General features: G+C 53.5%; 1 protein-coding gene and 1 long non-coding RNA gene across 5 annotated transcripts in view; one reads left to right on the forward strand and one right to left on the reverse strand.

Moving 5' to 3' along the window:
* MGAT5B (alpha-1,6-mannosylglycoprotein 6-beta-N-acetylglucosaminyltransferase B) overlaps positions 1-5,672 on the forward strand; it is a 79,645-nt gene extending 73,973 nt beyond the window's left edge. For all 4 annotated transcript variants that reach the window (XM_025362296.1, XM_025362295.1, XM_025362297.1 and 1 more), the window contains 3 exons: positions 1,686-1,760; positions 3,139-3,395; positions 3,947-5,672. In XM_025362296.1, the coding sequence (XP_025218081.1) occupies positions 1,686-1,760; positions 3,139-3,395; positions 3,947-4,145 (531 nt within the window). In that variant the 3' untranslated portion in view covers positions 4,146-5,672. The remainder of the gene's footprint in view (positions 1-1,685; positions 1,761-3,138; positions 3,396-3,946) is intronic.
* A 91-nt stretch (positions 5,673-5,763) lies between these two features.
* LOC112609485 lies at positions 5,764-25,491 on the reverse strand. Its single transcript, XR_003116207.1, has 3 exons — positions 24,845-25,491; positions 20,010-20,260; positions 5,764-5,848 (listed from the first exon to the last, which is right to left on the reverse strand). It is a non-coding gene; the product is annotated as an uncharacterized LOC112609485 (long non-coding RNA).

A 25,491-nucleotide genomic window follows, 5' to 3' on the forward strand; every position in this document is an offset into this window, starting at 1 on the left:
CAGTGCCAGGGAAAGTCAGTGCTGGGGCAATGTCTGGCTTTAAGGACATCGGTGACTGCTGCTTCCCTGGGACCCTTGAGTGTCAGGAATGTCCCCTTGGCCAGAGGCCCCAGGACAGGTCTCCTAAGACACACAGGAAGCAAGACGGAGCTTGGCACAGTTGCACTTTCTAGCACCACCCAACGCCAATGAGGAAGAAAGGAGGTGGTTGCAGGCTTGAATCAAACAGTTAGATTTCACCCACTGGCTAAAGACAGAAAAGTGGCCTCATTAGGAGATGGGCTGGGCCAGGTCAGGTGCCACCAGACATGTTGGGGTGGGGAGGTTGAAGGCTAAAACAGACCTTTCTCTGAGTCTGGGATGGCTCCTTCCCGGGTCCTGACCGCTGCCCCTGCCCTTCCAGGTCAGTGATTTCCCCCACAGTGCGCCGCGCTGGGCCTGAGAAGGTTAATGGAACAGGAAGGGGTTGGTTGATTAAGAAGTGGGGGGAGGCAAGAGTACCCCCTTACTCCTCTGTCACCTCTTCCCTCTATTTCCCTGGCTTCTTGGACCCCAGCTACTCTGTGCATCTGCCCACATGACAGGTTGCTGTGTGACTATTAGATATTTATTTGTTTATTTTTGAGACAGAGTCTCGCGTCACCCAGGCTGGGGTTTCACTGGTACAGTCTCGACTCTCTGCAACCTCCACCTCCCAGGTTCAAGCGATTCTCCTGCCTCAGCCTCCTAAGTAGCTGGGATTACAGGCACCTGCCACCATGCCCAGCTAATTTTTTTGTAGTTTTAGTGGAGCCGGGTTTCACCATGTTGGCCAGGCTGGTCTCGAACTCCTGACCTCAGGCAATCCGCCCGCCTCGGCCTCCCAAAGTGCTGGGATTACAGGTGTGAGCCACCATGCCTGGATGACTATTAGATATTTAGACAGACAGCCCGTGGTCTCTGTTTGGGGGTTTGTGCCTGTGGGGGCAGGGTACTTTGCAGATGTCATCTCATTCCCGCCGACTGGGAGATGTCCCTGTGTTCCTCTGCATGAACGCCCCATGTCTTGGGCAGGATACAGGCAGAGCTGGGGATGCCTTTTCATTCCATGGCTATTTCCTGAGCACCCACTGTATGCCAGGTACTGTGCCAGGCACCGGGGATTCAAAGTAAACAAGCCATAGTCCCCACCCTCAAGGGGTTCATAAGTTCACGAGAGACATGAGGAATAAACAGGAGACAACACAGGGGCTCATTCTGTGCTGGGGAAGTCTGGGGTGCTGGGAGCCACTACGGAAAGTATTCCTGTAACAGGAGTGGGGGTGGGGTTCAGGGAAAGCTCCCTGGAGCAGGTGATGCCTAAGAGGGTGGGTGGGCTGTGGGAAGAGGAGGTGTCAAAGCCCAGGAAGGGACAGAGTATGAGCTTTATCCCCAGTGCAGTTGGGACCAGGACCTGGGAGGGGCGGGGAGGGATGAGGCTGGGCCTCGTGGGTCCTGAGCCTGAGTCCCGGAGGACCACTGGAGGGTATGCGGGGAACGGGGACTCTGAGCTGGGCGGAAGGGCCAGGTGGATGGGGTGGTCACCTCCCTGGGCATGGCACAGGATATGAGAGCCCACCAGACCTCCACTCCCAAGGCTGAGCATGGCAGGGCCCCCAACAGCTGGGCCTCCTCCCACGCTATGTGTCTTCCCGTCCCTCCCACAGGTAGACCCCTACCTACCCTACGAGTACACCTGCGAGGGGATGCTGGAGCGGATCCACGCCTATATCCAGCACCAGGTCAGTGAGCCCTCTGGTCTCTGCCCCAGATCCCGTCAGACCAGAGGAGGGGGCTGAGCCAGCTTCATTGTCTGCCCAGGGACCTGCACTCGTGAAGTCATCCAGCTCCCTGCTCCCTCCTCCAGCCTGTCCAGTCTGTTTTCCCAGAGTTCCCTCAGGGCTGGAGACAGGCAGGCCTGACTGCGGGTGTAGAAAGCAGCACTGCTCGGGGCACCCCTGCCCGGGGCCCAACTTTAGAGCTGAGCTCCATGGCACTAACAGAAACACAAAGACTTTCATTCTTAGAAAACAGTGGTTGGAAAGTCTGGTAACTGATTGGGATTTGGTAACTGGGAAGTGAAGATCCCCGGACTCCCCACCCACCCGCTAAGGATGGCAGTGAGACTGGAACAGGAGATTGGGATCTCTGCCCTGAGAAACCAAGGACAGCCCCACGGTTTCGAAAGCTCGGCTACCCCAGCCCCGCAAGGGAGCACCTGGGCAGGCAGCTGTCCCAGGAGTACACTCCTTTCTCCTCCCACGGGTGCTCAGAGTGCCTGGAAGTAGTGAGTGAGAAGGAGGATGTGCCCTATTCCTGGGGAGTCCTGGCCCCCCACTGCATCCTGGTGGGTCTAAGCCACCGTGAGGGCTGCCGGTGGCCCAGATGGAGCGCGGCTCTGCAGGTTCCAGGTCTCCAGGGTGATGCCCGGGGTGGGCCTTGGGCTCGGGGGCCCTGGGGCAGGTGGCTGTATGGCTGTGAGAAATTTCCATGGATAGTGCGTGGCCTCCCTTTCCATCTTGTTGGCCCCACCAGTGTTAGGGGCCGGGAGAGTCTGGTTCTCCCCTGTCCCTTTACAGATGGGAATACCGAGGCCCCCAGAAGGGAGAGCGTGTTCAGGTGACAGGGTGAGGGTCAAGGCCGTGGCCAGAACCCAGGACTGAACCCAGACAGGAAACTCACAGGAAGGCATTCGCGGGGCCCTCCGACCCCTGGAGTTGAACCCTGCAGGGAGAGCCTCACGGCCAGCCTGGGGCCGTGTCCCCATGGAGGGCAGGGCTCGTGGGCCCCAGAGTAGAAACCCCAGCCTGACCTGAGCGTCGAGGCTGCTCCAGGGCAGACAGGATGCAGAGGGCCCTGAATCCAAGTCCTGTTCTGCCATCCAACCCCAAGGCCCTGGGCAGGTGCTGTGACCTCTGAACCTCTATAATTCCTGTAAGCGATCTGGAGACATGAGTGTCCATGAGAAGTAAATGAAATAATGCAGGTAAAGCTACCCGGTACTCAGTAAGCGCCCAATAGTGGTGGCTCATACTGGCACGGCAGGGCCACACCTTCAGGTGTCTCCCAGGCACACCTGGGTCACATTTCCCTGCCCTAACACTGCTCTCCTTCTTGCAGGACTTCTGTGTAGCTCCAGGCCCTGCCCTGCCAGGGGCCCACACCCCGCAGAGCCCCTTTGTCCTGGCCCCCAATGCCACCCACCTCGAGTGGGCTCAGAACGCCAGCTTGGCCCCTGCGGCCTGGCCCCCTGCACACTCCCTGCGGGCCTGGCTGGCCACACCTGGGAGGGCCTGCACCGACACCTGCCTGGACCACGGGTTGATCTGTGAGCCCTCCTTCTTCCCCTTCCTCAACAGCCAGGACGCCTTCCTCAAGTGAGTGTGCCCCCACCCAGCCCCTATCCTCACTGGCCCAGCCGGGCTCACTGAGAGCTCTCACACCTAGAACCGGCCCTCAGCCCTGCCAGTCGGGGGGATTTAATGCTTTCCAATGAGTCAGGAAGGATCCAGAAGGGATCCTCCAGGCCATTATCCAGGTCACTGCTGCCCTACTCTTGGCCAAGCCCTAAACTACCAGGGAAAGCTCCTTCCAGTGCCTGCCGTCTTCCACCCACTCAGCCGCCTACACAGCCTATTTGGGCATTGTCCTATCCCAGACCATGAAAACTGTCCCGGGTGCTCCTCCTACTGGGGCTGCCTGGGTCCCCAGCCCCTCCAGGCCAGGCCCCTCTCTTCTCCAGGGATCCCTGGGTAGCACGTGGGATAAAGGAGCCATAACACATCTCCTTACCCAGTCTGGGATGGGGATGGGGATGGGCCAGAGAAGTGGGGCAGGCGGGTCTAGGCTTGGGGCAGCCCCTACCCTGCCCCAGCCCTTCTGACCAAGTGACCAACGCTGAGTGACGGTGCTGTGCGGTGCCTGCCAGGCTGCAGGTGCCCTGTGACAGCACCGAATCGGAGATGAACCACCTGTACCCGGCCTTCGCCCAGCCCGGCCAGGAGTGCTACCTGCAGAAGGAGCCTCTGCTCTTCAGCTGTGCCGGCTCCAACACCAAGTACCGCCGGCTCTGCCCATGCCGTGACTTCCGCAAAGGCCAGGTGGCCTTGTGCCAGGGCTGTCTGTGAGTCCACCTCTGCCGCCCTGCCTGGCACCCATGCTGGCTCTCTCCTGCCACAGGAGAAAGCACCAGCAGGTTCTGAGCTCCGGCTGCTTGTCCTTCTTGCAACCCCTCCAGGCCGGAGCTTCCTTCCTTAGCCAGGAAGCTGGCAGAGGAGAGCCGTGCACAGGAATAGGAGGAGGCAGCACGCTGAGCCCCTGGGACCTCCCAGGCAGGCTCCTGGTTCTCCTGGGGACTCACGGCAGCATCATGGCCAAGAAGATGTCGGACTACTCAGAGTCCTCATGGCCCAGGAGCAGGTGGTCGGAGGCCCCTGGCTTTGTGCAAGGCCAGATCTGGGCCAGGTGGTGAAAGGGGCCCAGTCATTCTTGGGCCCAGGATGGGGCCTCTAGACTTGCAAGGGAGAGGAGCAGGGACCAGACTGCCCTGTGGTCCCTGAAGGGTCCAAGGAGGGGCCCTCCCCATGGCCCTGGAGAGCAGGCCTGGGTGGTACCTGCTCCAGGCAGGGAAACTGGGGGCTCGCCCTCCTCCTATGAGGGAAGCCAGGCACACAGGGCCCACTGGTGTTTGGGATGTGGACAGAGGGGCAGGGGGCTGGGAGAAGGCTAAGCTGAGGAGTCCTGTTTGTGCCTCCCCTTAGCCCCTTCCCTCCCGATTTCCCCATTCCCCCACCCTCCTTCTACACTTGAGGACCACAGTTGGGGGTGCAGGAACCACCCAAACCCTAGTTGAATTGTTTCTCTCTCCTGCTTGTTCCAACCCTTTTCACTCTGGGCTTCTCCCAAAACCCATCCTGGCATGACCTGTGACTGACTCCAGACGGTGGATTTGTTCCAAAGCCTCAATCCCTACCCCCTCCAAGGGGCAGGTTTCCACCCCAGCCTCAGAGAATGGGCTCTGGGACCCCCGCCCGGGGGTGGCCTTCATGCACCAGGCACTTCCACAGGTGCTGACTCCCCAACTCCCCAGCATCTTTTGCAGACGAGGGCTTGGGATGGAGCCTTAGCCCCATGGTACGCCCTGCCCAGTTTCCAGTTGCCCTGTGTGCTTACCCCAGATAACCTCCCAGCCCATCAGTGCTGAGTCCTCATCCCTACCTCCAGCTTCCTCCGGCCTCAAACGGCCTCCAGATCTAGCCGTCCTTCTCCGAGTGGCATGCCTGCCCCAGGATGCCCCCTCTCCCTTCCCCCATGCCCAGAGCTCCACCTGCCTCAGCGGGTCAGGCCTTCAGAACACTGCCACCCACCCAGTTTTATAATCCTGCTCCCACCCACCAACCTAGGCCTGCTCCTCCGCCCTTCCCAGGAGGCAGCCCCGGGATGCTGAGAGTTGGTGGAGGGGCCAGGCTGGACACTTCCCACGGGAGTCCCCTCCAGACATGGCTGGCCCCTGCAGCCGCAGAAACCACGATGGCAAAAAAAACTCATTGGTTCCCAAGGACTAACCTGTGGGGGAAAGCAATAGAGACACTCTTTTTCTCTCTTTTTTTAAAGATTTATTTCTTGAAATAATAAATATTTTATTGGGATGTGAGACGCAGAAGAGGAACTGTGCTGATTCTCATCTTCCTCTGGCATCCAGAGCTCGCCCAGGGTGGAGGGCAGATGGCCGGGGTCCCCGGGCTCTGCTCCGTGTCAGTCGGGGAACATGGGGCGCTAGGCCTGCGGAGCTGGGTGCTGTCTGCTTCAAGCCGCCCAAAGGAAGTCCCTGCTGATGGCAGAGACCCAGGGTCTCTTAGCTGCCCCAGAGCTGTGACTGCAGGCACCCTGACAAGCAGTGGCGAACTCAGTCATGTTCACCTCAGGCTGGCCTCCGCCTACCTCCAGCTGGCTGTGACAGTGGCAGCGTGAGGTCAGAGAACACAAATCCATTTTGATAAGAGCCTGAGCTACATCATGAGAAAATGAGCCAGTGTTTACTGCCTCAGGCACTGGGCTGAGAGTTTGTCCCATGCTTGAGTTGTCATTTCATGCACTCAGCTACCCTAGCAGGTAAGTGCTGTTGTATTAATATTTCCACTTTACAGCAAGAGGCACAGAGAGTTCAAGTAACTTGCCCAAGGTCACACAGCTTGTAAGCAGAGAGGTGGGATTTGCTATAAAATGGGGATCATTTTCAAGTCATGGTGAGGAGCAAATGGCTGGATAGAGTGACAGCCTGGCATGGTGACCCTGCATGCATGGTCTTTGCTCCAGGCTTTTTGTTTTTTTGAGACGGAGTCTCGCTCTGTCACCCAGGCTGGAGTGCAGTGCCATAATCACACCTCACTGCAACCTCCGCCTCCTGGGTTCAAGCAATTCTCCTGCCTCAGCCTCCTGAGTAGCTGGGACTACAGGTGCCCGCTACCACCCGGCTAATTTTTGTATTTAATAGAGACAGGGTTTCACCATGTTGGCCAGGCTGGTCTCAAACTCCTGACCTCAGGTGATTCACCCGCCTCGGCCTCCCAAAGTTCTGGGATTGCAGGCATGAGCTACCGTGCCCAGCCTTCGCTCCCGGTTTTATGTGATCCTATATTTGAGTCGCTGCACAATCAGGGCCTTCCTTCCAGCCAAGAGTTCTCCACTGGGGCAGTTTTGTTCCCTGGAGGACAGCTGGCATTGTTTTGGATTGTTGTGACTTGAGGCAGGGGTAGCATGCTATTAGCCTCCAGTGGGGTAGAGTCCAAGGATGCTGGCAGCATCCTCCAGTGCACAGGACAGCCCCACGACACAGGAAGATCTGGCCTGGAGCGTCAGCAGCGCCAAGCTTGACACACCCTGTTCCAGGCCAGTGGTTCTCAAATTTTGGCATGCATCAGAGTCACCTGATTCCTGAGCTTACTGAAACACAGGTTGCTGGGCCCCACCTGCAGAGTTTCTGATTCAGCAGGTCTGGGGTTGGACCCTGGGATTTGAGTCTTTAATAAGCTCCAGGTGGGTGGGAGGATTGCTTGAGCCCAGGAGTTTGAGAACAGCCTGAGCAACATAATGAGACCTTGTTTCTACCAAAAAAAAAAAAAAAAAGAAGAAAGAAAGAAAAGAAAGCCAAGGTTGGTGGCATGCACTTGTGTTCCCAGCTACTCAGGAGGCTGAGGTGGGAGGATGGCTTGAGCCTAGGAGTTTGAGGCTGCAGTGAGCCATGATTGTGCACTGCACTGTAGCCTGGGCAACAGAGCAAGACCTTGTCTCAAAAAAAAAAAAAAAAAAAATGCCAGGCATGGTGGCTCACACCTGTAATCCCAGCACTTGGGAGGCCGATGCTTGAGTTGGAGACCAGCCTGGGTAACACAGACCTCATCTGTCTAAACAAAAACAAAAACAAACAAAAAAAACTCTGGGTGCTGCTGCTGCTACAGGGGGCCAGGGCCCGCACTTTGAGAACAGCTGGTCTAGACCAAGCAGGTACTAGAAGGTATTTCAAACATGAGAGTACCAATAACTCGATGCCAGTTTTTAATTAACAGTGACTATGGCCATTTCCTTGTTCCAGCATGTAATGCCAGGTAAGAATCCTCATACAACCAAATCTGCTCAAGCCACGCCATCAGAATTCCTCCTGTCCCCTCATTTTACAGATGGAGGCCCAAAGAGACCAGAGGCCTGGTCCATATCGTGCAGCTGGAGGAAAAGCCCAGATCTCAGTCCCTCTCTGTCTCTGCTTCTGTCCCTCTCTGCTATGCTGCTTAAAAGAGGCTGAGAAAAAGATAGCTGAGCCAGGCATTTTCCATGGTCTTGTCCAGCAGGAGGGGGGTAGCGCTCAGAAACCTGGCCAAGGCCTTCTTTTAGGAACTGAACCTAGTTAGAAAACAAACAAACAAAAAAAAGCCAGGTGCGGTGGCTCACGCCTGTTTTCTCAGCATTTTGGGAGGCCAAAGTGGGAGAATTTGAGGTAGAAGGATCACTTAAGCCCAGGAGTTCAAGCAACATGGCAAGAACCCATCTCTACAAAAATTGTTATTATTTTTATTTTTTTGAGATGGAGTCTCACTCTGTCACCCAGGCTGGAGTACAGTGGTGGGATCTCGGCTCGCTGCAACCTCCGCCTCCTGGGTTTGAGCAATTCTCCTGCCTCAGCCTCCCAAGTAGCTGAGATTGCTAGGATTACAGGCACCTGCCACCACGCCCGGCTAATTTTTTGTATTTTTAGTAGAGACAGGGTTTTGCCATGTTAACCAGACTGGTTTCGAACTACTGACCTTAGGTGATCCACCCGCCTCGGCCTCCCAAAGTGCTGGAATTACAGGCATGACCCACTGCACCCAGCCTACAAAAATTATTTAAAAATTAGCTAGTGTGGTGGCAAGTGCCTGTGGTCCCAGCTACTCGGGAGGCTGAAGTGGGAGGATCCCTTGATCACTTGAGCCCGGGAGGTCCAGGCTACAGTGAACTGTGATTGTGCTGCACCACTGCACTCTAGCCTGAGTGACAGAGTGAGACCCTGTCTCAAAAGAAAAAAAAAAAAAAAAGACTTTATTTTTTTGAGCAGTTTTATGTTCACAGCAAAGTTGGGTGGAAAGTACAGAGATTTCCCATATGCCACCTACCCCACATACACAGGCCACCCCCACCATCCACATCCCCTACCAGAGTGGTCCATGCGTTCCAATCTATGAGCCCACACTGACATCATCAACCAAACACAGTTCACCTTGCAGCTCACTCCTGGTGCTGTGTATTCTACGTGTTTTGACAAATCTTGAATGAGATGTATCCACTATTACGGCACCATACAGAGTGGTTCCATTGCCCTAAAAGTCCTCTGTGCTCCCCTATACATCCCTCCCTCCTTCTAACCCTGGAAAACCACTGATCTTACGACCGTTTCCACAGCTTTACCTTTTCCAGATCATCAGGTAGTTGGAGCCCTTACAGTCTTCTTAGATTACAGCCTTCTCAGATTGGCTCCTTTCCCCTAGTAACATGCATCTAAGATTCCTCCGCATCTTCTCATGGCTTGATGCCTCATTTCCATTTAGCCGTGAATAATATTCCATTGTCTGGATGCATCACAGTTTGTTTACAGATTCACCTACTGCAGGACATCTTTGTTGCCTCTAAGTTTTGGCAGTTCTGAATAAAGCTGCTATAAACGTTCACGTCCAAGTTTTTGAGTGGAATCCATTTTCTTTTCTATTTTCTTTTTTGCTTATAACAATCATAGTCATTTGTTTTGCTCACAGATCTGCAATTTGGGCAGGGCTTGGTGGAGGTAATTTGTCTCTGCTTCACGTGGCATCAGCTGAGGTGGCTCGCCCGGAGGCTGGAGAATCACTTCCAGGACAGCTCACTCGTGGCTGACAAGTTGGTGCTGTCAGCTGGGGAGCTCAGCAGGGGATTTGGGCTGGGGCCCGTGGTTCCCATCCACGTGGGCCTTTCCCAGGACTCTTGTGCTTCCTTGCAGCATGGTGGCTGGGTTCCCAGAGTGAACGTCCCAGGAGAACAAGATGGAAGTGAAAGGCTTTTTTTTTTTCTTTTAACTAGCCTTGGAAGCCACACGCTGTCGATGCTGGCATTCTCTATTGGTGGAGGGAGTCACAAAGCCCCTCCTGCTACAGTTCGTGAGGAGGAAACATAGATGCCACCTCTCAATGGGAGGGGTGTCAAAGTCACAGTAGAAGAAGCGCTCGTGGAATGGGATATAGTGTTGCCTCTATCTTTGGAAAATATCATCTGCCAAAGATGCATCTTGGTCTTCCAGCATTTCTGGACTCTTGCCCTCATCTGGTCCAAGATGGCTCCCTTCTAAGGCCTCATTCCATCCAACGAAAGAGAAAAAGGAGGGCGGGGGAGTCAGCTCATGCCAATTCTGATTGTGCTGCATTGGCCAGAGCTTAGTCACATGGCCATACCTAGGTTTACCGGTTTATTGTAAAGGATTTTGCAGAGGATACAGATGAAGAGATGTGTAGGGCGAGGTATGAGGGGGGCGGAGGACATGGAACTTCCATGCCCTCCCTGGATGGCCACCTTCCAGGAACCTCCACATGTGCAGCTGTCCAGAAGCTCCTGGACACAATTTCCAACTAATCCAGGTAAATGCCAAGGAACACGATTGCCGGATCATATGGTAAAAGTACGTTTAGCTTTGTAAGAAACTGCCAAGCTGTCTTCCAAAATGGCTGCAGCGTTTTGTATGACCAGCCCCGAATGAGAATCCCTGGTTTTGTATGACCAGCCCTGAATGAGAATCCCTGGTTTTGTATGACCAGCCCTGAATGAGAATCCCTGGTTTTGTATGACCAGCCCTGAATGAGAATTCCTGTCGTTCCACAGCCTCACCAGCATTTGGGGTTGTCAGTGTTTTGGATTTGGGCCATTCTGATAGATGTGCAGTGGTATCTCATTGCTGTTTTAATTTGCATTTCCCTGATGACATATGATGTGACATATATATGTATTTGCCATCTGTGTATCGTCTTTGGCGAGGTGTCTGTTCAGGTCTTTTGCCCATTTTTTAATTGAGTTGTTTTCTTATTGCTGAGTTTTAATAGGTCTCTGTATATCAGCCTACTTTTGAATCCTGTCTGAACTTTTAAATGAAGCTGGAGGGGCTGGCTGGCAGTAGAGGGAGAGAAGTTGAGAATCAGAAAGAATTTGCAGCCCAGATGTCAGTGCCAGGCAGAGCTGCGGCTCCCATGCCTGCCTCTGAAGTTGGCCACGCCTCCTTCAGCCCTGGCCCAACTCTGAACAGTGGAGGGAAGGGCAGGCACGAGCTGGCCTCAGCACCACCCTGCCAGGTGACCACCCCTCCCCACTCACAGGTGAGGAAACAGGTGTGACGAAGTCCCTCAGCCTGTGGACTCACCTGAGGAGCCAATTAAGCCAAAAACCAAAATATCTAGGCAGGGCCAGGCACGGTGGCTCACGCCTGCAATCCCAGCACTTTAGGAGGCCGAGGTGGGCAGATCACTTGAGGTCAGGAGTTCGAGACCAGCCTGGCCAACATGGTGAAACCCCCGTCTCTACTAAAGATACAAAAATTAGCTGGGCATGGTGGTGCACACCTGTAATCCCAGCTACTCGGGAGGCTGAGGCAGGAGAATCACTTGAGCCTAGGAGGTGGAGGTTGAGACTCCATCTCAAAAAAAAAAAAAAAAAATTTCTTAGAGTCAGGGTCTCACTCTGTCACCCAGGCTGGAGCTCTCAAACTTCTGGGCTCAAGCAATCTTCCCACTTCAGCCTCCTGAGTAGCTGGGGCCACAGGCGAGTGTCACCAAACCTGGCTAATTTTTTTTTATAGAGATGGGTGGTGGAGGGGGGGTCTCACTATGTTGCGTAGACTTGTGTCAAACCCCTAGGCTCAAGCGATCCTCCCACCTCGGCCTCCCCAAGTGCTGGGATTACAGGCGTGAGCCACCGCACCCAGCTAGGCATCCGAGTTTCATAAAGCACTCCTCTGTGTGTCTAATGTGGTTCTGCTGTGAACCACTGCACTCACCCATCATACCTGGCTAGCTCCTCTGCAGCCCTCGTGGCTTTGCCCTCCAAGGAGTTGCGTATCAACTCGGGGAGGCCTCATTTGAAGCCTTGGCCTCCAGCCCCAGCACGTGGGCTGACGCAACTTCTCTTGCAGCCCAGGGTCCACTAGGCTGAGCCCAGTGGAGGAAAAGGCGGGGGATCCAGCTGGACCTGGGGGCAAAGGATGCAAACAGGCCTCGGTGGCTCCAAGACAGTCCTGAAGTTCAAGGGCACGAGAAATAACATGAGTGGGAGGCTGGTAACGAGTTCCGTCCCCCAGAGCTAGGAAAGCTGGAGGGCAGCAGAGGGGACAGGGTCCCAGCTCCCAGCAGGCCTGTAGGAGGCCAGCTGCCTGTGGAGGTCCAGGAGGCAGTCCCTACCCTGGGTTCTTCTCTTGGCAGCCAAGGCACCCTCTTAACTGGGCCTGGCGGGGCTGGAGGCCGAGCAGCTAGACCTGGTGGACCTGCCTTCCCTGTGCTCTGGCCCTGCGGCTGCCCCAACTCCCTTGGCTGACTTAGAAAGGCTCCCAAAGACTCTATGTTCCCTAACCCCACCTTCCCACACCCTCCCCTGGGGAAGATCTGACCTCTGGGGGTCAAGAGCAGTTTGGGGTCTCAAAAAAGAGGTCCGCAGGGTTTAGGTTTATCCACCCCTTTCTGCCTGGCCACACTGGCTCCTCCATGTATTGGCCTAGCACTCTCTAAAAGGGATCAATGCATTCCCTTAATGGGGGCGGGGTCCTCTTTTCAGGACTGTGCTAGGGAGAGGCTGCCCTGCTCCTCCTTGGCTGTGCAGGTGCAGACCCCGCCACCCCATCCCGACAAGCCCGGCTCAGAAGGGAAGATGGGGTGAAAGCCCTGTCACAGTCCTCGCAACAGCACCGAGCTCCTCGCCAGGCTGGCACCCGGCACCCAACCTGCTGCTGCAGAACTTCCTTAGTTTGCACTTCAGCTTCCTCTGTAGAATAAGGGACATCATCCTGGGACACAGGTGTTTTGAGGACTAAAGGAGGTAAGGCAGGTAAGATTCCAGGTGCTGCCTCTGAGATGAGGTGGCTGTTGATGACTGCAAGGCACTCAGCTGCTCTCAGGAGCCGCACTGTCTCCAGGGGCAAGAAGCTGCTGCCCCTCCTGGCAGGAGAGCACAGTAAGGCTCAAGTGGTCCCCAGTTCCCAGCCTGCTGCCACCCAAGATTAGAAACCCCAAACCTGGGGGGCCTTCTCCTCACCGCGGCTGCGGGAGGGGTGGCTGTCCTCGGGCAGAACAACGCAGAAGATGCTGTGGGTTGAATTATGTTCCCCCGCAAAAGATGCATTGAAGGCACCCCTGGTACCTGTGAATAGGATCTTACTTGGAAATAGGGTGTTTCCAGATGTTCCTCAATTTGAGAGGAGGCCAGACTGGATTAGCACGGGTCCTAAGTCCGATGACTGGTGTCCTTATCAGAAGAGGACCCAGGGACACACAGGGAGAAATCCCTATGAAGACAGAGGCAGAGATCAGAGCCATGCAGCTGCCCCAGCAAATACTAAGGACGGCTGGTGACCGCCGGAAGCTGGGAGGGCAAAGAAGGACCCTTCTCTAGCACCTTCAGAGGGAACACGGCCCTGCTGGCACCCTGATGCTGGACTTCGGGCCTCCAGAACTGTGAGGAAATAGGCTCCTGTGGTTTTAAGCCACAGCTGTGGTAAGTTATTATAACAGCCCAGGGAGGCACATACAGAAGGGTCAGACTTCTGCCTTTGAAGATAATAACAGAGGCCGAGCCACGCGTCCTGACTCAGGAGTTAAACAGCCCCCCGGTCAGGCTGCTGGCTCCAGTGTGCAGCCCGCTTTATCTTTTCGCAGAAAAGCAAAGTGTTTGCTGAAGAAAAGCCTCGAAGGAAAAAGAACGCAGCCCCCCAGGGATCCAGACGAGTCCCCCCGTCCCAAATAAACACCCACAACACAGACCTTCAGGGCACCTGGGGTGCAGAATCCAGGCGCTTACAGCAGGAGACGGGGGTGGTCCTCAAGCTGGACTTTTCAGGTTGATTCTGCGCTCCTCTGGGACTGGCCCCTCTCACTCAAGTCAGCCTGAGATCATCTCCGAGTCTCAGCTAAAAATAGTCCAGGCTCCGATGTCTGCATATATTTGAATATTGGGCTCAAGAGACCATGATTCTGGGGAAATGGTGCAGCTGGTTCCCCCTGATGTTGGGGCGTGAAGCCAACAGAGTACTTTCTCCCCATTCAACTCTCAGCTCTCACAGCTGCCCAGGCCTGACCACCAGCCGCCTCTTCCTTAGAGAACCTTTGCCGGGGGTCTTCTCCAGCCTGGGGCCCCATGGAGTAGCCCAGAGCTGGGTGGGATTTGGCTTTTGGAGTGCTGGGAGAGTTTCAGGCTGGGGTCTCAGCCCTGGGAGGGCTCCTTGGGCCCACAGAAGATACCCCTGGCCCCCATGGCTCCCCCAGCCTCATGCTGGTGCCCACCCAATCCTTGGACCTCTGAAGGTGGAGGGTGGGTAGAGACTATGAATCCCCCAGCCTTGTCTCAAGCCAGATTTAGACACCCTCACTTTCCCCTCTCTTTTCCCTCTCCCCATCACCATCCGTTCAGCAAACATTCTCCCAGGAGCAGTGCTTGGTAAGGCACTAGGCCTGGAGGGTACAGTCTCCTGTCTAGTGGCTGAGTCCCGAGCCCCTGTGTCCAGGGCTGGGACCTGCTGGGGACTCAAGCGGGCTTCTTGAATCTGCTGGTGCCTGGTTTTCATCAGTTCTGGAGACCGCTCTGCCAATATCTTCAATCTTCCTTTTCCCAATGACAGACCCCCCTCCCCATCTCACCGTGCTGGGGATGGGTGTTTTCGCTCTGTCCTTCCACAGAGGCCGCAGTCCTGAAGGGGCCTGGCTTTCCGCAGGGCTCTCGATTCTGCATGTCCATCCCCAAGGCCACACCTCTCGTCTCCATGGAGGAGTCAGAGTCCAAGCCCTGGACCCCAGGACCGGGAACCCTCGGCCCGCGCAGGCCACACTCACACGGCCACCATCTGGTTTTCAGCTCCTGGTTCACTCTGGCCCTTGGGCTTCCCCTCCTTCCTGCAAGCTCATCTCTGCCTTAAGCTGGATGTAGTTGCTTGTGGTGGTTCCTTTCCTTTTCTTTGCATTTTCCTTTCCTTTCTCTTCTTTCTTTTCCTTTCTCTTCTTCTCCGCTTCTCTCCCCTCTGCTTTTCTCTTCTCTTCTCTTGACTGAGTCTCGTGCTCTGTCACCCAGGCTGGAGTGCAGTGGCGCGATCCTGGATCACTGCAACCTCCACCTCCTGGGTTCAAGCAATTCTCCCGCCTCAGCCTCTCACGTAGCTGGAGTTACAGGCGCCCACCACTCCTGGCTATTTTTTTGTATTTTTAGTAGAGATAGGGTTTCGCCATGCCGGCCAGGCTGATCTCGCACTCCTGACCTCAAGTGATCTTGGCCTTGGCCTCCCAAAGTGCTAGGGTGACAGAGCCACCGCGCCCGGCCGGTTTCTTTTATTTTCTGGTGTTTCATAAAGAAAGGCTGCCCAGTTCCCGTGCCTGACATAGGACGAAGTTGTTAACCTTCCCAGAGGTGCTTTCATGTAAAGAGTGACTTCTCTCCTGGGATATAATAAAGAACATAGGCCATGGAGTCAGACAGCCCCGGGGTCAAACCCTGTTTTGGACCCCCCATCACTAGCTGTGACCCACAGAGTTTACGTCTCTGAAATTTTGTTCCATCACCTGGTTAAATACCACTGTGTTGGAAACAAATGGCCACAAATTTAGTGGCATAAAATAACAATATATCTTACAGTCCTGAACATCAGAAGTCTGGAACGGCCCTCACTGGGCTAAAATCAATGTGTCAGCAGGGCTGCCTGCATCCCTCTTGGAGGCTGTAGCAGAATCAATTTTCTTCCTCTTCTGTTTTCTAGAGGCTGCCTGCACTCCCTGGTTCTTGATTCCTTCCTGCATCTTTAGAACCAGCAATGACCAGTCAAGTCCTTCCTGTATATCTCATCCCTCTGATGCTGACTCTCCTGCCTCCCTCTTTCTTTCTTTCTTTTTTTTTTTTTTGGAGAGAGGGTCTCATTCTGTTGCCCAGGTTGGAGTGCACTGGTGTGAGCACAGCTTACTGCAGCCTCAACTTCCTAGGCTCAAGTGATCCTCCCACCTTAGCCTCCCAGGTAGCTGGGACTACAGGTATGTGCCTCCATGCCCAGCTAATTGTTATATTTTTAGTAGAAATGGGGTTTTGTTGTGTTGCCCAGACTGGTCTCGAACTCCTGAGCTCAAGTGATCTGGCCACCTTGGCCTCCCAAAGTGCTGGGATTACAGGCATAAGCCACTGCACCAGGCCTTCAAATGTTAATCTCATCCAGAAACACTCTCAGAGAAACACCCAGAATGTTTGACCAGTACCTGAGTACCCCATGGCCCAGTCAAGTTGACAGATAAAATTACTCACCATGACCTCCTTTCAGGGAAGGAGTAAATCTCATCACACACACAAAGGTGCTGGGGTCAGCTCCCATGAGCTTCCAGAGATGGTTGTTAGATTTTCAGGAATTTTGCAAGCCAGTTGTTAAATTGTTAGTATCTCCAGACTGGCCAGGGTGGGAGTATTACACCATGGAAACTGGCAAGCACTAGAAATCAGGACTTTTTATTTCTTATTTGCATTTTTCCTTGTTCTAGATTTTGTATATAAAGATCATTGTGATCCCTTATACACAGCTATCCTTGGGGCATATATATATACACACACACACACACACACACCCCTATATATATACACACACCTATATCTATCTATCTATACCTATATATATATACCTATATATCTATATATATACCTATATCTATCTATCTATCTATCTATATATATATTTTTTTTGAGACCGAGTCTTACTCTTTTGCCCAGGCTGGAGTGCAGTGGTGTAATCTTGGCTCACTGCAGCCTCCGCCTCCTGGGTTCAAGCGATTCTCTTGCCTCAGCCTCCCTAGTAGCTGGGATTACAGGCACCTGCCACCACACCCGCTAATTTTTGTATTTTTAGTAGAGACGGGGTTTCAGCATGTTGGCCAGGCTGGTCTCCAACTCCTGACCTCAAATGATCCGCCCATCTCGGCCTCCCAAAGTGCTGACTTTGGGGTATAATTTATCACCATTCTTCCCGAGGTTAGTTAAGTAATGTGCATCAAAGCCTTAAAAACACATGTCCTATGATCAGGTAATTTCACCTTTAGAAATGTCAGTGAGGGGCCGGGCGTGGTGGCTCAAACCTGTAATCCCAGCACTTTGGGAGGCCGAGGCAGGCGGATCTCGAGGTCAGGAGATCGAGACCATCCTGGCTAACACGGTGAAACCCCGTCTCTACTAAAAAATTCAAAAAACCAGCCAGGCGAGGTGGCGGGCGCCTGTAGTCCCAGCTACTCGGGAGGCTGAGGCAGGAGAATGGCGTAAACCTGGGAGGCGGAGCTTGCAATGAGCTGAGATCTGGCCACTGCACTCCAGCCTGGGCAACGGAGCAAGACTCTGTCTCAAAAAAAAAAAAGAAAAAGAAATGTCACCGAGGTAAGTGAATGAGGGTATGGGTAGATATTTATGCAAAAGCCTGTTCATCAGATTTGTTTAGAATAATGAAAAGTGGGGAATGGCCCAGTAGTGAGGAGCTGGTAAGTGAAGGGACCTGTACGCCCCTACAGTGGAATATTACAGAACCATGAATAATGAATTGGTAGGCCAGGTGCAGTGGCCTGTAATCCCAGCACTTTGGGAGATCGAGGTGGGAGGATCACTTGAGCTCAGGAGTTCAAGACCAGCTTGGGCAACATGGCGAAACCCCATCTCTACAAACAAAATTACAAAAATTAGGCAGGTGTGGTGGTGCTGCGCCTGTAGTCCCAGGTACTTAGGAGGCTGAGGTGGGAAGATCACTTGAGCCTGGGAGGTTGAGGCTGCAGTGAGCCGAGATCGCACCCCTGCACTCCAGCCTGGCTAACAGAGCGAGACCCCGTCTCAAAAAAAAAAAAAAGAAGAAGAAAGAAATGTTGGATGATTGTTTTGTTTCTGGAGAGCGAGCTTACCAGTTCACCACTGACCACACGTGTCAGGTGCCTTGGCTGGTGGTAATGGTAATTCTCTTCTCTTCCCCGCTTTGCCGAAGACAGAAGTCTTCATTATCCAGTGAAGGAGCTTCCCAAAGGTGAAGTGCCACCCTGGTGGAAGGTATTTTTGTCTGGTGTGGCCCATGGCTCCTCCAGGCCCTCCTTTCCCTCAGCTCTGCCCCACACTCTGGAAGCCCCGCCTCAGTCCAGACTCTCCTGCACCTCAGCCCGGGGCCAGGCGAGCTGGTTGAAGCCAGCACAGGCAGCTCCTCAGAGCCTGCTCATCGAGGATTTGACAGTCAACGTGTGACTTGCAGTCTGAGAGTGGCCCTGCCTCCCCTTGCCACTACTTAAGAAAATAATTCATAATAATTAATGAATAAACTGGGTTTATTGAGAGCCATTTACCACAAAAGGCCTCAGGGTACACTGCACTCAAGCATAATTAAAAGTGGCATCTTTTAAACGTCAATTTGAAATGGAACACTGGCTTGGTTGCCCAGTACAGTCTGGGCCTCTCTCTGATTCCACCTTTGCAGATGGAGCCTGAGATGATGGGAGGAGGAAGGGAGGTTTGTCCTGAGAGCAAGGGTACAGCCAGAAACCGTGGGGAGGACCTGGAGGAGTGTGGTCCCAAAGATCAGAGTGGGTCTTCAGTCTGAGAGGGCTGGTGCAGCCATGGCCACCAGCAGGGAGGGAACAGGATGGCCTGGAAGCAGGTGACCGTTTGCTACAGAGGGAGAGGATGAAATCCCTGGTGCCAAACTCAGGCCACTTGGCCCCTGCATGCCAGCTGAGTCTAAAGGGTTTCCCCTATTAGGCCCAGTGCCCTGTGCTCCTTCTCTGGCCAGGGATGGTGATTCATTCATTCATTCATTCATTCATTCATTTATCAAGAGTTTATTGAGAAGCTGCTGCCTGCAAGCACCACTGTGGAGATACAGCTGTGCACGAAAGAAGGCACCTGCTCTTGGGGAGCTTATAATGCAGTTGGCAGAAGACAGACAATAAACAAATATTTAATACATGTCATAGAGAAACTCATAGAAAGAGGGCGAGGGAGTGTGGAAGGTGGGAAGGTAGTCCTGGGTTTCTAGGGAGATCTCAAGGACATGACATTTGGGCAGGAAGTGAGGGAGTGAGCTAAAGGGACGAGCATCCAGGTAGCAGGAACAGCCTGTGCAAAGGCCCTGAGGCAGGTGCAAGATGGAGGAAAGAGGCTAGCGTGGGTGGAGCAGAGCAGGGAGGGTAGAGTGAGGATCAGACCCATTCTCTGTAAGAGTTGCTGAACTGCAGCCCTGTGGGTGGCCCTGGACTTGACCCTCGAGATATAGTGGTAAACATAGCCATCCTCATCCTCAAAAAGCTCAGTGTCTATAGGGAGGGCCCCACCATGGAGAGGCACTTAGATGGGTGGTGGTGAGGTATGCGGCTCCTGGGGGCTTCTGATTGGCCAGGTGGGAGCACTGACCTGAAAAGCCTGGCCAGGCACGGTGGCTCACGCCTATAATCCCAGCACTTTGGGAGGCTGAGGCAGGTGGATCACCTAAGGTCAGGAGGTTGAGACCAGCCTGACCAACACGGAGAAACCCTGTCTCTACTGAAAATACAAAATTAGCCGGCTTGGTGGCACAAGCCTGTAATCCCAGCTACTTGAGAGGCTGAGGCAGGAGAATCACTTGACCCAGGAGGCAGAGGTTGCAGTGAGCCGAAATTGCGCCATTGCACTCCAGCCTGGTCAATAAGAGCAAAACTCCACCTCAAAAACAAACAAACAAACAAAAGCCTGGGCATCCTTGGCCGGGCGCGGTGGCTCAAGCCTGTAATCCCAGCACTTTGGGAGGCCGAGACGGGCGGATCATGAGGTCAGGAGATCGAGACCATCCTGGCTATTATGGTGAAACCCCGTCTCTACTAAAAAATACAAAAAACTAGCCGGGCGAAGTGGCGGGTGCCTGTAGTCCTAGCTACTTGGGAGGCTGAGGCAGGAGAATGGCGTGAACCCAAGAGGAGGAGCTTGCAGTGAGCTGAGATCCGGCCACTGCACTCCAGCCTGGGTGACAGAGCAAGACTCCGTCTCAAAAAAAAAAAAAAAGCCTGGGCATCCCGACTTACACAAGGGATAAGCCTGGAGAGCCCTCCCGCCACACCTCTCATCTCTCAGAAGCCCCCAGGGTGGGCCTGGGAAGCAGCTTCACCCTACAGGCTGTATCCTACTCACTTCCCATCTCTTTCACACCGGCTTCTCTCCCTGCTGCCCTGGCTGTGGAGACCCCCTTAGAAACCACTGCTGCCCCCAACCCACAACATGAGTCTGGGACTCACCATTGACTCCGGATAATGATTGGGTCCTTCTCTCCTCCTAGGGGAAATGTACGCGGGCCCCTCGCGGAGGCGAGCTGTCTTCAGCCTCGAGCACGTGGACCGTCTGCAGGTGCCCTGCTCCATGTCTCTTGCTGGGAAACCCTATTCACTGGCTCTTGATCTTTCTGTAAAATCAGGGGACACTTATCCCTTGGTATCCCAAATAAGGCTAACGAAAGCTCCAGGAAGGTGACATGGTGGAACCCCAATTCCTGCCAGGATCGAGAGAGGTAGTAATCGGGATTAGAAGGGTGTCCACACCTGCAAGAACAATCTCCCGGCTGTCCCTGAGAGTCCAGGCTGTGGGCTGCAGACCAAACCTTTCTGCTGCTTCTCATCAGTCAGTCTGTTCCAGGGCCCAGAACAGATGCCATGTTTGAGGAATCCCACTTTCGGGCAAGGCTGGACGCAGGGCAGGGAACACCTGGATGTGAGGTGGCCTGGCACTGGATAGGAATACAGGAAAAGCAAAGACCAGGCATGGTGGCTCACGCCTGTAATCCCAACACTTGGGAGGCCAAGGCGGGTGGATCACCTGAGGTCAGGAGTTTGAAACCAGCCTGGCCAACATGGTGAAATCCCATCTCTACTGAAAACAAATATTAGCCAGGCGTGGTGGCACAGGCCTGTAATCCCAGCTACTTGGGAGGCTGAGGCAGGAGAATCACTTGAACCTGGGAGGCAGAGGTTGCAGTGAGCCAAGATTGTACCACTGCACTCCAGCCTGGGCAACAGAGCAAGACTCCTTCTCAAAAAAAAAAAAAAATAATAATAATAATAATAAAGAATACAGGAAAAGCAAAGCCTCTTTGACCAGGTTCCTGCCTCTTGGTATCCTGCAATTTCCCTGATGAAAGAAACAAAGCCCAGGAAGTAGTGGTGTCAGCCCTAATTTCAGAAGCTTTCAAACAGCTGTCTTGGCTGTTGGGCTTGTAGGGGTGAAGCTTCTCTGAAAATCAGTTGACCAAAGGCAGATTAATTAGTAGGAGAAACGGCGTTCACAATTTGTTGTAATGTGCATAGCAAGGGGGAATTGTAGAATGATCACCCAGTAACTTGGTGGCTTACAGATACTTATATACCTTTTTTTTTTTTTTTAATTTTGAGACAGAGTTTCACTCTTGTCCCCCAGGCTGGAGTGCAATGGTGCGATCTCGGCTCACTGCAACCTCTGCCTCCTGGGTTCAAGCAATTCTCCTGCCTCAGCCTCCCAAGTAGCTGGGATTACAGGCACCTGCTACCATGCCTGGCTAATTTTTTTGTATTTTTAGTAGAGATGGGGTTTCGCCATGTTAGCCAGGCTGGTCTCGAACTCCTGACCTCAGGTGATCTGCCCGCCTCGGCCTCCCAAAGTGCTGGGATTATAGGCGTGAGCTACCGCGTCCAGCACAGATACTTACGGACTTTTCGTCATAGGGGAAAGGAAGGTGGGAAAATGGGGATGATTTCAAGAGGGATGTTTTAAGAGGATAAATGATTTTCAGGGGGATTCTGTGGGCTTGGAGAACATATAATGGCCTGGGTCAGAGTCTGTTGGGCCCACAGAGCAGTGTGACAAGTCTGCCTAGGTGTGTTGACAGACTGCAGTCTTTCTTCCTGCAATATGAGTTAGTAATGAAAACTCGGGGAAGTGGCTGGGCGTGGTGGCTCACCCTTATAATCCCAGTACTTTGGGAGGCCAAGGCAGGCAGATCATTTGAGGTCAGGTGTTTGAGACCAGCCTGACCAACATGGCGAAACCCTGTCTCTACTAAAAATACAAAAATTAGCCAGGTGTGGTGGTGTGTGCCTGTAGGCCCAGCTACTTGGGAGGCTGAGGCAGAATTGCTTGAACCCGGGAGGCAGAGGTTGCAGTGGCTGAGATGGCATCATTGCACTTCAGCCTGGGCAACAGAGTGAGACTCTGTCTCAAAAACAACAACAACAACAAAAAACACCTCAGGGAAGGCAATTGCATCCTTCTTTAGCAGGTCTGGTTTCTGGGTAGATAAGGAAACTTCAGAGAACAGCTTCATCCTGTGCTCTGAGACAGAGAGAGGACTGCAGAGGCGGTCAGGGAGACCTTGAGGCCACCTCATGTCAAAGCGCCATGTTTTGGGGTATCAGTTTCTGGGTCCTGAAAAGGTCTTTGTTTCCCCCCACCCATGTATCCATCCATCCATTAAAAAGTAATTACTGCATGCATATCCTGAGCCAAATACTGTGTTTAAGCTCCCAGGACATAGCTCTTTGTCCCCTCTGCCCCTCGAGAGGGATGGCTCACTTGAAAGTTTAATGCTACAGTGGAATTATAATTATGAAAAACCACACACTGCAATTCGGGTTTAGGATGAAAGTATTAATTTCCCGGTTTTAATTATTCAATAGAAATTAATGAAAATTCAAGAGGAATCTCCAAGGAGCTTCTCTAACTAGCAGAGGTGGGGTGGATCGAGGAGAGGAGTGGAGTGGAGTAGAGTGGAAGAGAGTGGGGTAAGCCAGAGCCTGAGGACCCTGCACCTCTGCCCAATGCTGCTCATCTGGGAGCTTTCCCAGGGCGAAGGGACGAGCCTGCTGCATGAACCAAGCCTTGAACCAAGACTCAGGGTTTGCTCATTCATTTGGGAGACTGGGGCTGGAATATGTGTTGAGTTCCATCCCTGCCAGGATGATGCCAGACAGTGGAGAGATGAAGACCCAGCCCTGCCCTCAGGGAATTCCTGGGTCATTGCAGGGAGACAGACCACACCTGTAGGGCCTGAGCTAAGCCCTGGAGTTCTGGAAATGCCAAGCCAGGCTGCTGGGACGAGGGAGGTGAGGACAGGAAAGGCTCCCCTGAGAGGAGGACTGGCAGAGTTCTGAGGGTCTCTCCCTCCTGGGTGAACTGAGAAGCCGCCCTCTGAACAGAGGCAAGGCAACATTTTAAAGTACTAGTGACCATTTGGAGCAGGCTAATTTCCCAGCATGATAATGTGTCATTTGTCCTCTCTCTCTCTCTCTCTCTCTCATCCACCCCTAAGGGCTAGGAGGGTGGAAGATAAAATTCTGAGGGTGGGACGGCTCTGAGGCTTGGAGAATGGGAGATAGTTTCACTAAATGTCACTTCCCCAGAAAGGAAGAGGATTGGAGCTTTGAGGGCAGATGATTCGGAGGATGGGGGAACCTGTGTCCCAGTTCTAGCAGTCTCCCTACAAGGTGACAGGTCCTGAAAAGGGATGGCTGAAAAGGCCATGATGATCCCAGGAGCTCTGGCCTCAGAAGCCCTGGCAAGGGGTCCCCACACCCAAGCTCAGTGCCAAGGGGGAAGCCTTGGTTGGAATGCAATTGATTCCTGCCTCATGGCCAGTTTTGCATCTATTTGTAAATTCATTTCCTGACTGTCTACTTAGGTATGCTCTTTGAATTCTCCTTTGAACTTGGTTGTGGCACCTTGCAGGCTCCCTCATGAATTAATGAGTTAAATAAAATCATGGACATTTGTTTGTTCTATCTGATGGAGCCATGATATTCCTTTATAAAAAGTATTCTCTAGCAACGCCTTATAGTCCTCGTAGTGAGAACTACTACAGGCCCCCACGCTAAGAGGAAGAACAGAGGCACAGACACTTGAAGTAGCTTGCCCAGGGTCACACAGCGAGGTGGGGTGGGGCCAGGATTTGGATGCAGCAATCTCGTTCAAAGTCCTTAAAGAGCACTTGAGCTCTGTTATCTGTCAGTCCCCCAAGTAACCCCACAAAATAGGTACTTTATTTTTAGAGACAGATCTCACTCCATTGCCCTGGCTAGAGTACAGTGGTCCGATCATAGCTTACTGCAGCCTCAACCAGGAGGTTGAGGAGCTCAAGTGGCCCTCCCACTTCAGCCTCCTCAGTAGCTGGGACTACAGGTGCACACTACGAGGCCCAACTAATCTTTTTACTTTTTGTAGAGTTGGGATCTTGCTATGTTGCCCAGGCTGGTCTCGAACTCCTGACCTCAAGCAACCCTCTTGCCTCAGCCTCCCAAAGTGCTGGGACTACAGGCATGAGCCACTCCACCAGGCAAAATAGGTACATTATTTATGTCAAGAACGGCAGCACAGAGGTTAAGTAATTCATCCTCTCTCTCACGGTAAGTGGTTGTTTCTATAGTAGGATCACTGTACACTGTGTGGTGGATTTGATATCTGCACTGAGGGAAAGCGCTGATAGAATATTAACAAAAATCGTGACTAGCATCTATTGAGCACTTTCTCTCTTTTTTTTTTTTTGAGACGTAGTTTTGCTGGTCGCCCAGGCCGGAGTGCAATGGTGCCATCTTGGCTCACTGCCACCTCCGCCTCCCAGGTTCAAGCGATTCTTCTGCCTCAGCCTCCTGAGTAACTGGGACTACAGGCGTGCGCCACCACGCCCGGCTAATGTTTTGTATTTTTGGTAGAGACAAGAGTTCACCATGTTGGCCAGGCTGGTCTCGAACTCCTGACCTCAGGCGATCCTCCCGCCTTGGCCTCCCAAAGTGTTGGGATTACAGGCGTGAGCCACCGCACCTGGCCCCTACTGAGCACTTCCTAAGTTCCAGATACTGCGGGCAAGTCTATACCCAGATCATCTCATTTACTCCTAAGTCCCTACAAGGTAGGTAATTTCATTGGCCTATGTTACAGATAGAAAGACTTTGAGGCACCCAGGGGGTGAGCGGCTTGAGGTTTTCTTTCTCTCTGGGTGTATCTGAAGCTGAGCTCTGCCGGCGGACGTGGCCCTTAGCCGTCTGCCCTAAGAACTGGCCTGGACTCCCCAGACACCACCCTTCCCCTCCCGAGGCCCCCCAGCCGCACTTACACCCTGAAGGCGGATCCCTTGACTCCCGAGAGGCTGGCGGTGGAGTGCGCGGCGGGACCGCAGCGCTGATCTCTCCAGCTGGGCTGGGCTTTGGGGACCTCGGCCTTGAAAATCTGCTAATTACCGGTGGGGGCGGAGCCGCGTCTCCAGGGTCTCGGGGAGGGCGTCGGGGGTCAGGGATTGCAGGTGCCCGCAGCCGGCCTCGGTTGTTTACCAGGCACCCGTCACGCTAATTGAAATGTGCCAAATAGCTCCCCGGCGCGGGTTCGAGCCGAGCAGCGGGCCCCGGGTCACCTGCGGTGTTGATGAGGTATGAAAGAGGCAAAAGCGCCGGAGCGGCAGCTTCATTTGCAAGGGAAATGACTTGACGAGGCCCTTCATTTGCAGTCTTTCGGCCCAGAGGCTCTGATTAGCTGCGCAGGAAAAGCCTCCTGTTTTATGCATGAGGAGCTCTGCCTGGAGACCCTCGGCTGCTCACCCGCCCCGGCTCTGCCTTCTCCTCCTCCCACGTCGGGAAGGAGGAGAGAGGGGTCTCCAGAGGGCAGGATCCGAGGCTGAAGCCCAAGACCAAACCCTGGTGATGAAAACAGAAATTTCTTGAAGCAAGGCTGCCATGAAGTGGAGTGAGACTCATCGGTGAGGAGGGG

Source organism: Theropithecus gelada, chromosome 16 (genome assembly GCF_003255815.1).
Source record: "Theropithecus gelada isolate Dixy chromosome 16, Tgel_1.0, whole genome shotgun sequence".
Lineage (NCBI taxonomy): Eukaryota > Metazoa > Chordata > Mammalia > Primates > Cercopithecidae > Theropithecus > Theropithecus gelada.